Source organism: Dermacentor silvarum, chromosome 1, assembly GCF_013339745.2.
Source record: "Dermacentor silvarum isolate Dsil-2018 chromosome 1, BIME_Dsil_1.4, whole genome shotgun sequence".
In the NCBI taxonomy this organism is placed as follows: Eukaryota; Metazoa; Arthropoda; class Arachnida; order Ixodida; family Ixodidae; genus Dermacentor; species Dermacentor silvarum.
The window spans coordinates 237,061,194-237,074,200 of record NC_051154.1 but is presented as its reverse complement, the minus strand read 5'-3'; the positions used below and the strand labels follow the sequence as shown (position 1 = coordinate 237,074,200).

At 47.4% G+C, this 13,007-nt stretch overlaps 1 protein-coding gene across 1 annotated transcript in view; it reads right to left on the bottom strand.

Moving 5' to 3' along the window:
- Positions 1-13,007, bottom strand: part of LOC119436955 (uncharacterized) — a 104,307-nt gene that overhangs the window by 6,759 nt on the left and 84,541 nt on the right. Inside the window, exon 9 of the mRNA XM_049660130.1 lies at positions 802-1,040. Within this exon, the coding sequence (XP_049516087.1) occupies positions 802-1,040 (239 nt within the window). The remainder of the gene's footprint in view (positions 1-801; positions 1,041-13,007) is intronic.

The following is a 13,007-nucleotide window of genomic DNA, read 5'->3' as shown; positions in this document are numbered from 1 at the left end:
GTTGTGTGAGCAACTAATGCCGTGGCCTCCGAGACTGCACCATCTCAGAGGCCACACTGAGGAGTGGCACTGGGCTGCGAGTGGCTACGAGCAGGCGATGGCAGCCAGGAAAGCGACTTCCACTGAAAGTTTGGACAGTCCCCAGCAGCTAGGTCACGTGACTGCAACATGCCCTTCTGTCGGAGTGGAAGCTGCAGCCTGTTTGCAGACAGTCCGGGACTATAATCAAAGAAGCCCATTGTCCTAAATGAGTTCAGTTTTCACCCTCTGGAACAGCCCGCTAAATTTAGTAGTCAATGAAGAGAATTGAAGTTGCAATAGCTTGTAAATCTGCAAATATGCAGGACCATCAAGCTGGCAACAGTTTTACTATTGTAGGTAGTTAAAAAATAAATTGATGAATTTGCTCTAAAATGCGCAAGAGAGCTACATAATGAGCTCAACGCACGAGACGTGTTTCTTATATTTGAACACATCATGCACATGTGACTATAGTCAGCTAGGGGGAAAACTACCTTTTTCCCTTAGTAAACCTTGGTGACAATAAAGAGTGACCAGCAAGTTTTTGAGGGTCACAAACAGTGTTGACACAGTGCAGATAACAGGATCTATAGCCTGCTTTATTGTAACGAGTTTCCACTGTAGTCAAACCAGTTCTAGGATGAACCATCTTCAAGCTGTGCATTGTGATCATGACACATATAACAATTGCAAGCACCATGAGCATGAAACACGATGTAACACTAGCTAAGCACAATGCACAGCGCAGCAATCAAAAAAGAAGGACTGAAAATGTCTTACCCAGAGCGCCTGTAACCCTTCTTCTCAGCAATGAGAGAAGCGTGGAAGCCAGTCTCCTTGACAAAAGCTCCAGTGGCAGATGCATCCCACTTGTTGCCCTCCCTGGGGCCCACGTATGCCAGAGACATGCGGTGGGCACAGGCTGGAAGGCTTGTGAGCTCAAGGGGCAGTGGTCGCAGATGGGTGGAAAGCACAGTGCATCGGTTGCCATAGTCCAAATAGAGTACCCTGAAACGCCGCTGCATGAAGTGAAACATGTGAGCACAAGCCAGATGCACAATGCCATTGAATGACTCGCACAAAATGACTAATGCTGGCTTATCAGCCGACGTTGCCCAGTAAACATGCATGCTTACATATGGCTGAAGTTGCACTCCTTGTACACCTAATACTCACATAATTTACGCCACTTATTTCCTGTTTCCATGTATTATCCCAACACAGTGAACTTATGTTAATTCAGAATCCGTGGGACTTCAAGCTATATTTCAAGCAAAATATGGCCTACTACACTTAAAGTTTGCACCCTTTGTGGCTTATCTTGTCCCACAACAATAATCGTCATCTGCCTTGCTTGCGTTTCCTTTCTTGAAAACCCCGCGCTCGCTACTTTCCTGTCGAGAATGCTATGTCACGCTGACAAGGCGCATACCATTCGCGACCTCAAAGTACCAGGCTCGCAGCGTTAAAGGAAATGCGGGCACAATAGATGATTACTGTTGTGGGACTATATAAGCCCCAAAGGGTGCGAGCTTTTGTAAGAGTGTACACAAATATGCCTCTGCACAAAGTATAAGACAGTTTTTTACTAGAAGACTTAGCTCTTAAAGGTGCCCTGCAACATTATTTCATCCACCAAGTCTTGCACCACAATGCGTTCCTTGTACAGTCCTGAGGTGAATGCAAAAGTTATGAAATTTGATACGGGCAAAGTAAAGTTATTCCACTGACAAAATTGAAATAAAAGCATATGAAAAAAAAAGGCACACTCTTTTACATTTCACACATCCAGCGAATACTTATGCTGCTTCCAATAAAAATGCAGTTTCATTCACATGGCAGAAACTTGATAACTTATGCCTTTCCAGCGCTTCGGAAGAAACAAAAAATCGAGAAGTAAAAGAGAACAGGACAGGGCTTCAAATGATTTTAATCCCACAATTACATCCATATGACACGTGGTAGCAGACGAAAGAAGTAGAGCCGTGGTGCATGCATCAAACCACTTCTCACAGATGTGTATAGCACCAGTTTTGACGCAGATAGCCGCACTCTTTCATTGTCGATGAGCTAGATGCAGTGCCGACACATTTATCGGACTGTTTGTTGATGTTGTAGGCCTCAAGAATCAGTCCGCATTTTTCGTCTTTGTACTTTCCATGAACACGTGTGCTGTGGAACGAAGGTGTGCACTCGCAATCGCTTACAGTGGTCTGTTAAGAGGCCGGACCCCGCTAATGCCCGTACCTGCGCACGATGTTCCCTCAGTATGTCGTTTACGCAACGCCCAGTCTGGTCGATGTAGCATTTGCCACGTGACAGGGGGATACTACAAACAACCTCTGTAGAGCACCCAATGAAAGGGGTGACATGCTTTTTAGAGCAAACGAGCCCTTTGTTCTTTCGTCATTGCTGACTGCACATACGAGCCAGCTTGGGCGGCACTAAGAACAGCACGGGAGCCCCGCATTTTGCAGCTGTCCTTTTCAGGTGGCGAGACAGGTCATGCAAATACAGCACGTGACTACCGGCCGTTTATCGGTCCGAGTTCCAAAGCCTCTTTCTTTTCTTTCCCTGGACTTAACCTCCTTTAGGAGGCTCTCTAGGATGGAGGCAATGATCTGCTCGGTAAAGCCCACCTTATTCAGACAGTGTACTTGCTGCAAGACAATGCAATAAGAAAACTCCTCCATAATTACAACTGAAAGCCTACACGAGCGTGGACAAAGTCCTCTGCTGGTGCGTTTTACCACTGTTTGACACTCTGAACGTGCTCGGCTATAAAATTCATATGTGCCCTATTCGGGCTGATGTGCTCAAACGTGGTCGATGCCCACTTTTCGCATTCATGGGGAAAAAGTCGAGGCTGCTGTGCTTGACGTCGCTTGTCTTGGTATTGATAAAAAAAGCCAGTCACAGTTTGTTGAATAGTTTGTCAGGCTTATTTTATTAACAATCTCTCCTTGCTAGACGCCAAGGCTTCAATATTTATGCTGTCTGCGGCGTGATTCACGTATGAAAATTTTAAAAAGTAATTTTTCGCACTTAAAAAATACTGCCTTTCTGTAACTTCTCACATGCATAGCAGAGACATAGGGCTATGTAATGACGCATTACAGATATTTTTAGGCTGTCCATCAAAGCAACTTTTTTTACCTAGAACACAAAGCTTTTGGCAAAAAATTTAAACTTCTCTCCGCTCTTTATTTTTTTTTCCAGGCAATCCACTGAACCTTCAAATACCGTATTTACTTGATTGTAACGAGACCGCGATTGTAACGCGAGGGGTGACTTTTTGTTGCGTCCAGCAAAAATAAAAGAAAACCGCTAAAGTAACGCGAGACCACTGAATCCATGAAAAAGTCGCAGTTTCGCCCAAAAGGTGAAGAAGCATCAAATGTGGTAGCAAATTAGTAGAGAGCTATATGGAGTAAGGATAGTTTTATCAGCTGCATAAACTTGGACACATTCGCTTACGAACTGAATTAACAAACATGGTGTCAGCGTGCACAAGCAAACATGAATAGATCACACTCGATGACCGCAGACAATAACTGTCAAAGCGCTGGCGTGAGCAAGCGTGGCGACAGCAGCGAGCGAAGGTTCATGCGGTCTATAGCTTCAACAGAAACTGAGTGGTGAAAGCACAACGCATACAAACGTCAAAGCCACGTGGAGATCGCTTTCAAGATTCGGTGCGCGCGACAGCCTGCAGCCGTTCAAAGTACAAGTATGCAGAGTAGAAGCCGCACCCAATCTTTCTCGCGCTGTCTTCCTGCTCTCCTCCTTTCGCGTGGGAGATTGAGTTGCCAGTTCCCCTTGCGCCCGGTCGCGAGATACGCATTTGGTGCCGCAGCTAAATGTTGCCTTCCCTCCCTCCCGTTCCCCCACGGCCTTTCACGCGATGGAGACGTTGCGTTCGCTCTCTGTGAAAGCGCATGTCCCTCGCACGCTTTAACTCGCACATTTCACTTGTTGATTAGAATTGGGTGCATCATTGCACTTTTCAGACGACCTGAATTTCGGTATTCGATTGTAACACAAGGATAGACTTCAGGTATCAAAAATATGGGGAAAAAAAAGAACTTTCCTTACAATCGAGTAAATACGGTACTTTGCGGGCTTTACTATGTCAACCAGGCTACCAATCTATATTTAATTCGTGCCATCTGAATTTTCCTGCGTTCGGAGAAGAAATTTCAAACTGCAATTTTACACACTTTTGCTGGTGCCAGAAGCACTTAAAGGGGCCTGAACCACTTTTTATCGCAGTAATTTCAAGTTAAAATAGGCTATTTCAGAAATAATTTGCCGCAAAAAGTACTTTACTGCGTTCAGCAGTTATACTGGCAATCAAACACAGCTATCGTGGTACTTCCACTCCTTCTTCAATGATTTGCACTGCAAAGGCTACGGCGTTGCGGGGTGTGCCCACAACGCTCCACCTACTGAACGTCACCGTGGCACTTGAATCTTCAACATCTTCATCCTCGACAGCTTTGCACTGAGTAAAAACGAAACTATTGTTTGCTGCGGCCGCTGCTGATGCGATCATCGATGACGACCATGTGGTTCTGAAGGCGCGCGGCTGACGCACGTAGATGCCACTATTACAAATTTTGGCGCCTACGACGAGCCAAACGTGGTTGTCCTCAGCGAGCTGCAGCACGCTTAGCCAGTGGACTCGTTGCGACACCCCGCGGCGGCCACGGTACTTATGCTATGTAAATACTGCGGCTACATGCAACTGTAGTGTGTATCCGTAGCATTTGCGTTGTGCACGACAGGGCTTGGGTGCGTGCTCGCGCTCAATGCTCCAGTCTGACGATGCTAATGTGGTGCGGATCGGCTTTGTCCTTCACCACATTGACAGACAGATATTGGTCACATCCAACTTCACAATTTCAAGCACTATCAATAAGTCTGCCAAGGCATCTAACCAGTAGCGGCCAGGTTTTACGTGGTTGAAGGCTAGTTGAGCATTCTAAGCTAGTGGAAATTAGTGGGACTCAACTGCTATGACACCAATAAGGAGGGTGGCTGCGGCCGAGCAGGAGCAGACTATAGTCTGCTTCTTTCGAAAGTACATCATTTTTATCAAAATCCTAAAGCAGATTTTCGCCTACTTCAGCTGGTTTATTAAGCTTCGTCAATAAATATACACATTAACAGTAGGAAGAAGCACACTGATCCAAACAGATCCAAATACCCTTAAATTATGGGGTTTTACGTGCCAAAACCACAATCTGATTACAAGGCACGCCTTAGTGGGAGACTGCAGAATAATTTAGACCACCTGGGGTTTTTTAACGTGCACCTAAATCTAAGTACATGGGTGTTTTCGCATTTCGCCCCCATCAAAATGCCGCCGCCATGGTCGGGATTTGATCCCGCAACCTCGTGCTTAGCAGCCCAACACCATAGCCACTAAGCAACCAGGGCGGGTACACCCTTCTTGAGTGATGTCAGCTATTGGCCAATTGCAGCCGCGTTTTCCTGACGCTTTGACGAAATAAAGTATCAAGAAAAGAGTGAGGAACATGGCATCTGTTTAAAGGAGCGCGTTGGAGAGAAAGGTGACTTCGTGCTTTGCTTACGAGATCCATACGCCGCACATGACTGCAAAACTTTGACGTTTACAGCAGCATATGATATCAGCAGACAATGTTTTTCACTAAGCCCGAAGGGTGGTTCAGGACCCCTTTATATGTTCAAATATTTGAAATATTGGCTATTTTTGCAGTCACACCATTTTCTCTGTCTTGCCATCTGAATGCCTGGATCATGCAATGTGCTTGTGGAAAAAAAAAAAAATGTTGATTAGTGCCTTCTAGCTCAGCTGGGCAAGAAAAATACATTTTCCCCAAAATGTTACAGCCGAACCCACTTATAACAATATTCAAGTGCCACGAAAATTCCATTGTTACAACCGATAATTGTTATAACCGGGTTGCATGAAAAAAAAAAAGCTGTTAGAAAACTAGAATGGCGGGGAGGCCAGTGCCCTTCCCCACCACCTTCCTCCATCTGGCTGCTGATAGTGTTGACTCGTTTTTTAATGTTTAACTCTGCTTCCTGCACACTCTGATCGCGTGTAAAAAGTCGCGGCTGTCAGCGTTCAAGAATGGCACTGCTGCAGTAAAACCTAGTTAATTCGTATTTTACGGGACCGAAAAAATGTCCGAATTAACCGTATGTCGAATTATCGAGAGTATCAAGAAAACAATAAAATGCTTTATCCTCAACACGCTTTTATTTACTGAATGAATCAGTCGAATCCCGTTTGTATTTTGCACAAAACCAGTGCGGAGTTGCAATTCTCGTCATCTCGTGACTGATCAGCGCTCGCAGCGGCGAAGGCCTCGGACTTTTCACAGCGCGGTCGCCGCGCGTTATCCGAGGCACGCTTTTTGCTACTGCGCGCACATTGTTATTTTTCACCAGGTCGCTGCCCATCGCGATGCAGACAGTGCTCTTCATCCTCGACAGCTTTGCACTGAGTAAAAACGAAACTATTGTTTGCTGCGGCCGCTGCTGATGCGATCATCGACGACGACCTTGTGGTTCTGAAGGCGCGCGGCTGACGCACGTACCGAGTCAAAACGAAACTACCGTTTGCTGCAACTGCAGAGGAAACCGCGGTCATTATCGACGTGATCATGGATGGCGACTACTCAGTTATGAAGGCACGTGGCCAACGCAGTGCTATGCGCGGCGGTAAACACAAGAATAAAGGCTTTAAAGGCACAAATAGGCACAAAGCGTCCTGGCGTTTTGGCCGTCATTCCAATGCATTTTCACTGTTGACCATGGCAGTGATGCTACTGCGGACTTATGATTTGGAGCAATTTTTGGAGCATCAGAAATTTCATTTTGGAGCACTTTGGAGCATCTTGGAGCAGCTGATTTTCACATCCTGAAGTATTTCGAAAAAGCGAGTTGCAATTTACATTCAATTACCTGAATAATTCTTATGTTCTCACGAGAAGCTTCGTAAACATTTCCATCTATTGCAGATCTCGTGGAGAAAAAAATGAACTTGTGTGCATGCGACACACACAGACACAAATTGATATCATTTCGTATATTGCTAGTTTTCCCAGATGTCATCGGTAATATCCAGAAATAGAAATGATGGACAGATTGGCGGCACGCGGTTATTATAACCACGTCATGCTGCGCTTCAAACAAGCTACTAGCGGCGTTTCCAGAGTAGATAACGTCCGCCGATGAATCGCCAATTAACCTTGAAGCCGCGAGCCTCGGCAGAAACCGCATTTTGCCGTCGAGCCGCCTTGCAAGGCAGACGCCGCGTCGGCGCCGTGCGTAGCACTGCTAAAGTCACTGGAACCTGGAGCTTTGAAAGTACCGCAACCACCGGAGCGAGCACAGGCAACACTGCGCAGGCAACACTGCGCGGAAAAGACGAGCAGCTCTTCCTCGGGTTTTCTAGGCTTGCTACAGTGAAGAACAGCACGATGGCTGCCGCAGTGGGCCCTGTGAAATCCACAAACAAAACCGCATTTCGTTTAGCTAGATACGATGTAAATTACAAGTACAGTAGCCGACGGATTTTTCGGACTCCAAAAATTCGGACTTGTTGGATATTCCGGACTTCATAGATGTACCGGCAGGATTCCCATAGAGCTAATGCATTTTCGCGAGCGATTTTTCGGACAAATCTAGGAGCCAATGTTCGATTTTCCGGACTAAATCGCTCGCTCCGAGCCACGCTACCCAATCTAGGAGGCCGCCATGTTGGATTTTCTGCTGGCTTGGCTTCCAATGCCCCCCTGTATAGCCTTCAAGATCAGTAAACGCACGCTATCCCCTCGTCTCCGAGGCCATGCGCGCTCTTCCTTGGCCGACAAAACATTTTAAAAAGCTGCACTTGCTTTTCTTTTTCTTTTTTTTTCTTCTTTTGTTCGGTCCGTACGCTGTGTGCGGGTGAAAGCTTACGAGGGTCAGCCAGCAACCGCAATTTATTCTCACGCACGCGAGAGAGGAAGGCGGCCGGAGGCGCGCGCGGACTTCGTTCGCTCGCGGGGCACGGGGAGAAGGCGGCGGAGACGGTGGGGAGTTGCATTCTGCTCTTACGGCTCCCGACGGAGCTGCCGCGCAGGCACCGTATCTTGAAAGCGATCTGCTATATGGCCGAAGTGTGCGCCCGCGATCTGCGATGGGTACAAAGGGCGTGCGCCGTGTGCCACTAGCTTCGTATGCGCCGTGTTTTTTTTTTTTCCACGTTCATGTTGAAGCGAGAGAATAGACAGCGCGAAGGTCAATATGCCCGCGGTCATCGAGCGAGATGTGTTCATGTAACCTGTGCGCGCGTGACACCGTGCTTATTTAGTTAGTAAGCGCATATTTACAACTTTATACGGCCGATAAAACTAACATCCTTACTTCGTATCGCCGTCTATTAATTGGCTATCGCAATCGATGCTCCGCCTTTTGGGCGAAAGTGCGACATTTTTCTTAAGCCGCTCTAAGCCTCATAATTTTTCTCTTGGGGGGGGGAGAGTTTTTCGGACTGTTCGGTTTTGCGGACAGCTCGATTTTTTAGTCCCCGCGAAGTCCGGAAAATCGGTCGGCTACTGCACTCGGAAAGTGAAGCATTCAACTGTGCGCCACCCGTTCTAAATGCAAAGCGATCCCGATGCTCGTGTGTCACACAATATTTTTTTTTTTGGATGACTAGGTATCAAGCGCTGCCACAAAATCGTTTATACGCGCGGATATTATCGCTTTCTAACGTGGCTACTGATTTAACCGCGCACGAAATGTTTCATACAGATCGACTTCTACGAAAATAAATGGTCCCTGACTGCACTATAAGAAAAGGGATGCTAAAACAGAATTAACCAGGTCATGTTCGTGTTGTTTTAAACAACACACGAGAAAATCTATATTTTAATTTTCAACATTGACAGGTCGATCGTCACTACACTTTGTTATTTTTGACACAGTATTCCGTCGCTCTTCGAGCCACATTTTGCTCGGTTCTGCATATTTCTGAGCATCTCCTCGCTTTCTTTACTCAAGGCAAACCGCAGTCTTCAAAGCAAATGCGCGAAGAAGCTTTTCCATCACATTATGGCATTTAGGGAGTTCGATGAAATACTGCAAGGAGCTTCTCAGCTTTGCGATATCGACAAGTTCACCAGGTGAGAGTGAACTTGTCGCTCTTTATCCGGTGCAGCCAGAGATAGCACGGCGCTTGCTGTCGCTCTTTCCACTTAACTGGTATCGCGAAAAGCGCTTTCCCGGACTCCCGGCGGTTGCTGCACCCGAACGTGCAGAACCCGGGCATTTCCTTTCGTTTTGTTTCAAGTCTACGAAAGTTATATATACACTAAATTATACAAAATGCAAAATCTGACCTCGTTGATGACTCGTACGCACGGCGTGTGCGAGTGATGTCTGTCTGCTTATCTCCTCCGGCGCGGCTTAGATCCGCCATCTATAGTGGAAAGTGATCACCTGACGGCAACTGACCAATCGGCAGCGCGGCGGCTAAGAGAAAAGGGCTGCGGTACTTTCCAGGTTCCAGTGACCTTCATTGAGACGTACGCGCTAGAGCTTTCTCATCTCCTGTTTGCAGCTAAGGTTGCAACTAAGGCTCACCCTATCGTCACGTTGAACGTTTTAATTCCCCGGTGGTGCAATTGTCGATAGACGCCGTCAAATCCGAGACTGTTTGGCGCAGTTAGGCGCAATTTTCGTCGATTGTATCAGGATGGCGCAGTAAATCCCAATTGGCGCACTTTGGCGCAGGAGTGGAATCACTGCCATGGCGACGTGAACTCCATTGCTTCGTTTCGGCGGACGATAACGCCGTTTTGGCTCTATTGTGTAGCAATTTTCTGCGGCGCTCTGGCAGCTAAGCTATCAGCGCAGTTGGCGCAGTCCATTTGTGTTTCGGCGGGTGGTGCAACGGCTAAAATTTCTTTTGTAGCGTGAGCTACACTGGCCGAGGTTGAGCAGTTTCGCGTGGTTCCTGGAGAGCCATGCTGCGCATGCGCGAGGAGCAGTGACATCACACGACACACAGCTGGCGCACCGGAACCGCCGCTGCGCGCGCCTCGCCGGTCTGCGCATTCCAGAGGAGTGACGTCATAGCCGCAGCAAACACACTGGCGCCGGCGTGTGCCCAGCTGTGCGCCTTCGTTGCGTGGTAGCCAAGTCTGACGCTGCACCGGAGCCGCTTAATAGCGCCTCTCATTTTGTGTGCATGCACAAAGGTATCAGTGGGGGTATACATATAGCAGGGCGTTTGCCAGTGTGATTATACAGTGTTGCCAGGTTTGGCTATATAGTTGGGCTACTGAAAATTTGCGACCTGGCTTTGTTTGGGCTACAAGTGGCGCCCTAATTCATGCTCCAGAGTAGAAGCAAATCGAGTAGAAACAAATATCGAACGCTATCTTATAGCTGGCTTAGGCTGGCAGCACGGCTGTGCGTGATGGGTGTGTGTGAAATCCCCCACCCCCTTTCTCTGCGCTGTTGTCTGGGCCGATACAATTAATGTTACGCAGCGCAAATGCGCTTCACTGTGCTAACATTTGCGCCAATAACATCATCTCATCTTCATCTTATCGGTTTCAGTCATCAGACACCCGATACCCGGGCATCAGGATGAGCCTGGGAGTAGAGAGTGTTACAGCACACTGTACTACCGTGGCTATGCTCAGAAAGGGAGAGCAGTAAAATAGGGTCGGGCGATCGTGGCACCGGCATGAAAGAAGGGAAGCACGGGTATATTACACGCTCGAGTGTGTTCATGGCCATGGCTTCTGGGCGAAGTATCGCTCTGGGCACAGCTTTCGACTTGCTCCATGTTCCTTAGGGTAAGCTTTACAGGCATCTTTCTGCTCGTTGGAGGACGCGCAGTCTTGTGCGAGAGGTGGGAAATAAAATATCTGCCCACTTGCGTGCAAGGAGAAGCATTATAAGGAAGCAGAGGTATGCAGCGCACCTGAATGACATTGAAAATTCTCATAAGATTGGTCAAGACGATGAGAACATAAACCGATGATACTAGATGAAATTTGAATCATGAGGAAGTGGGCCAAGTATGCAAGGAAGTATAAAAAAGAATGGGAGAAAGACCCCGAGCACAAAGGTGGGTTCTGGTGCTTTTACTTATAGATGGTGTGCCCGTAACGTCACAGATGCAGATACTCATTGTGCAAATATCGAAACATGTTTGCCACGATGGCCTCACTGCACCACGTCACACGAACATCACCCACCGTGTGAGCTTAGCAGGTGAGGTGTCGCGCTGCTGGCTCGAGGACGCGTGTTTGATTACTGGCCACGACGGCCAGATTTCAATGGAGGCGAAATGCACGAACATCCAGGAACTTAGATTGAGGTGCACGTTAAGGAACACCAGGCGGTCAAAAGTAATCCCGAGTCCCCCACTGCAGCATGGCTCATAATCATATCGTGGTTTTGGCCCACAATATCCCAGCAATTATCATTAGCGCATGAACATGGTTTGCTTTTTGAAAGTAACCGGTGCTCGCAGGATTACCACTGCTGTTACCAATTTGTTGTTTACCTTTGGTCTTCGTGCGCTGTTGCGGCTTGTACCATTTCGAGCGAGTTACGTAGGGGACGCGCTCTTCACCGAAAACAACTGTACGCCTTTCTACACTGATGTGCCGTATTGCGCAGTAATCTTTTAAAGCTTCGCTTACACCGATTCAGACGAGTGACATCTGTCGTCGCTCACTTTCTCTATGCATGTTCTTGGGGTGCTAGAGACCTAAGATGACAGCCAGGTTGATGTAAATGGAAACTATATAGAGTGTGTCCCAGCTAACCCGAGCCAAGCTAATTGAGAAAAAAAGAGAAACCAAGATAGGACGATGAGAGAAAGCATGTTTTGTGCAAACTGGTGAATATTTCGGTTGCCATTTCGTACCCAATTCGAGAAAATGATACTGCTGCGCAATTGCCTATGAACTTATGTCAGGTTGCGTATGACATTCGAAAGCATCATGCCCAATTGTTTCGATTTCGCTATGTCTTTTTGTTTCGCCCTCTGTGACGATTTACTGGTACTTGAGCTTCCTGGGCCAACCAAAAAGTGTTCTGCGTGCAAGCACTGTGTCGCTGTTGTTCATGTCAAGGATCGACCGTCAGGGACATTTTGTTACGGCGGGTTGTGCAAAAAAGGATTGCCGTAGTCAAAAGTGAAAATAAATGTATGTACAAATCAAACTGCAAATAAATATAGCTATATTTGGCTACAATATTTTTCGCTGTTTTTTGTGTCTGGCTACATTTGGGCTACAATTTCTCTAGCTTGGACTACGCCGCCTCGTTCGACCTGGCAACATTGGTGTGGTATAGCCATGGAGAAGGAGAGCGAAATTGCTGCTTAGTGGCGCAGAAGAGCGGAGAAGCTTAACTTGTCGGATCCCGAAGTAGTTGCCTGGCAATTAGCGGTTGAACGTAGGAAGAACGAACAGAAGAAGGCTAAACGTACTGCAGAGACACCGGAGCAAAGCGAGGAATGTCTAGCAAAGCGGCGTCGCCAGGAGGCTGAGCGACGTGCCCGACCGTCTCAGCAGCAGGAACAACAACAACAAGACGCCGTCTATGACGTAAGGGCTCGCCGATTGACTGACTATACGGTGAAACTTAGCGAAAGCGCCAGTGTGACTCGGACCTTTGAGACGGACTTCGTGAATGATCCGTTTGGATATGTGTGCGACGTGTGTGAAAGACTGTGGCACATGAAAGACTTGACGCCGTTAAGTAGTGCCATGCGTGAAACGTTGAGTTTAGCGGCTCCGCCTGAGTGGGGTGAAACCGTGGTGCGCGTTTGTACAACGTGCAGGAACTTACTCGTTAAGTAGAAGATTTCTCTCTTTAGCGTTACCAATGGGTATTGTTAACCACCCATGCCACCAGGTCTACCGGTTCTGAACGATGTGGCCGAACGCTACGTATATTCTGGAATAGCCGAGCTA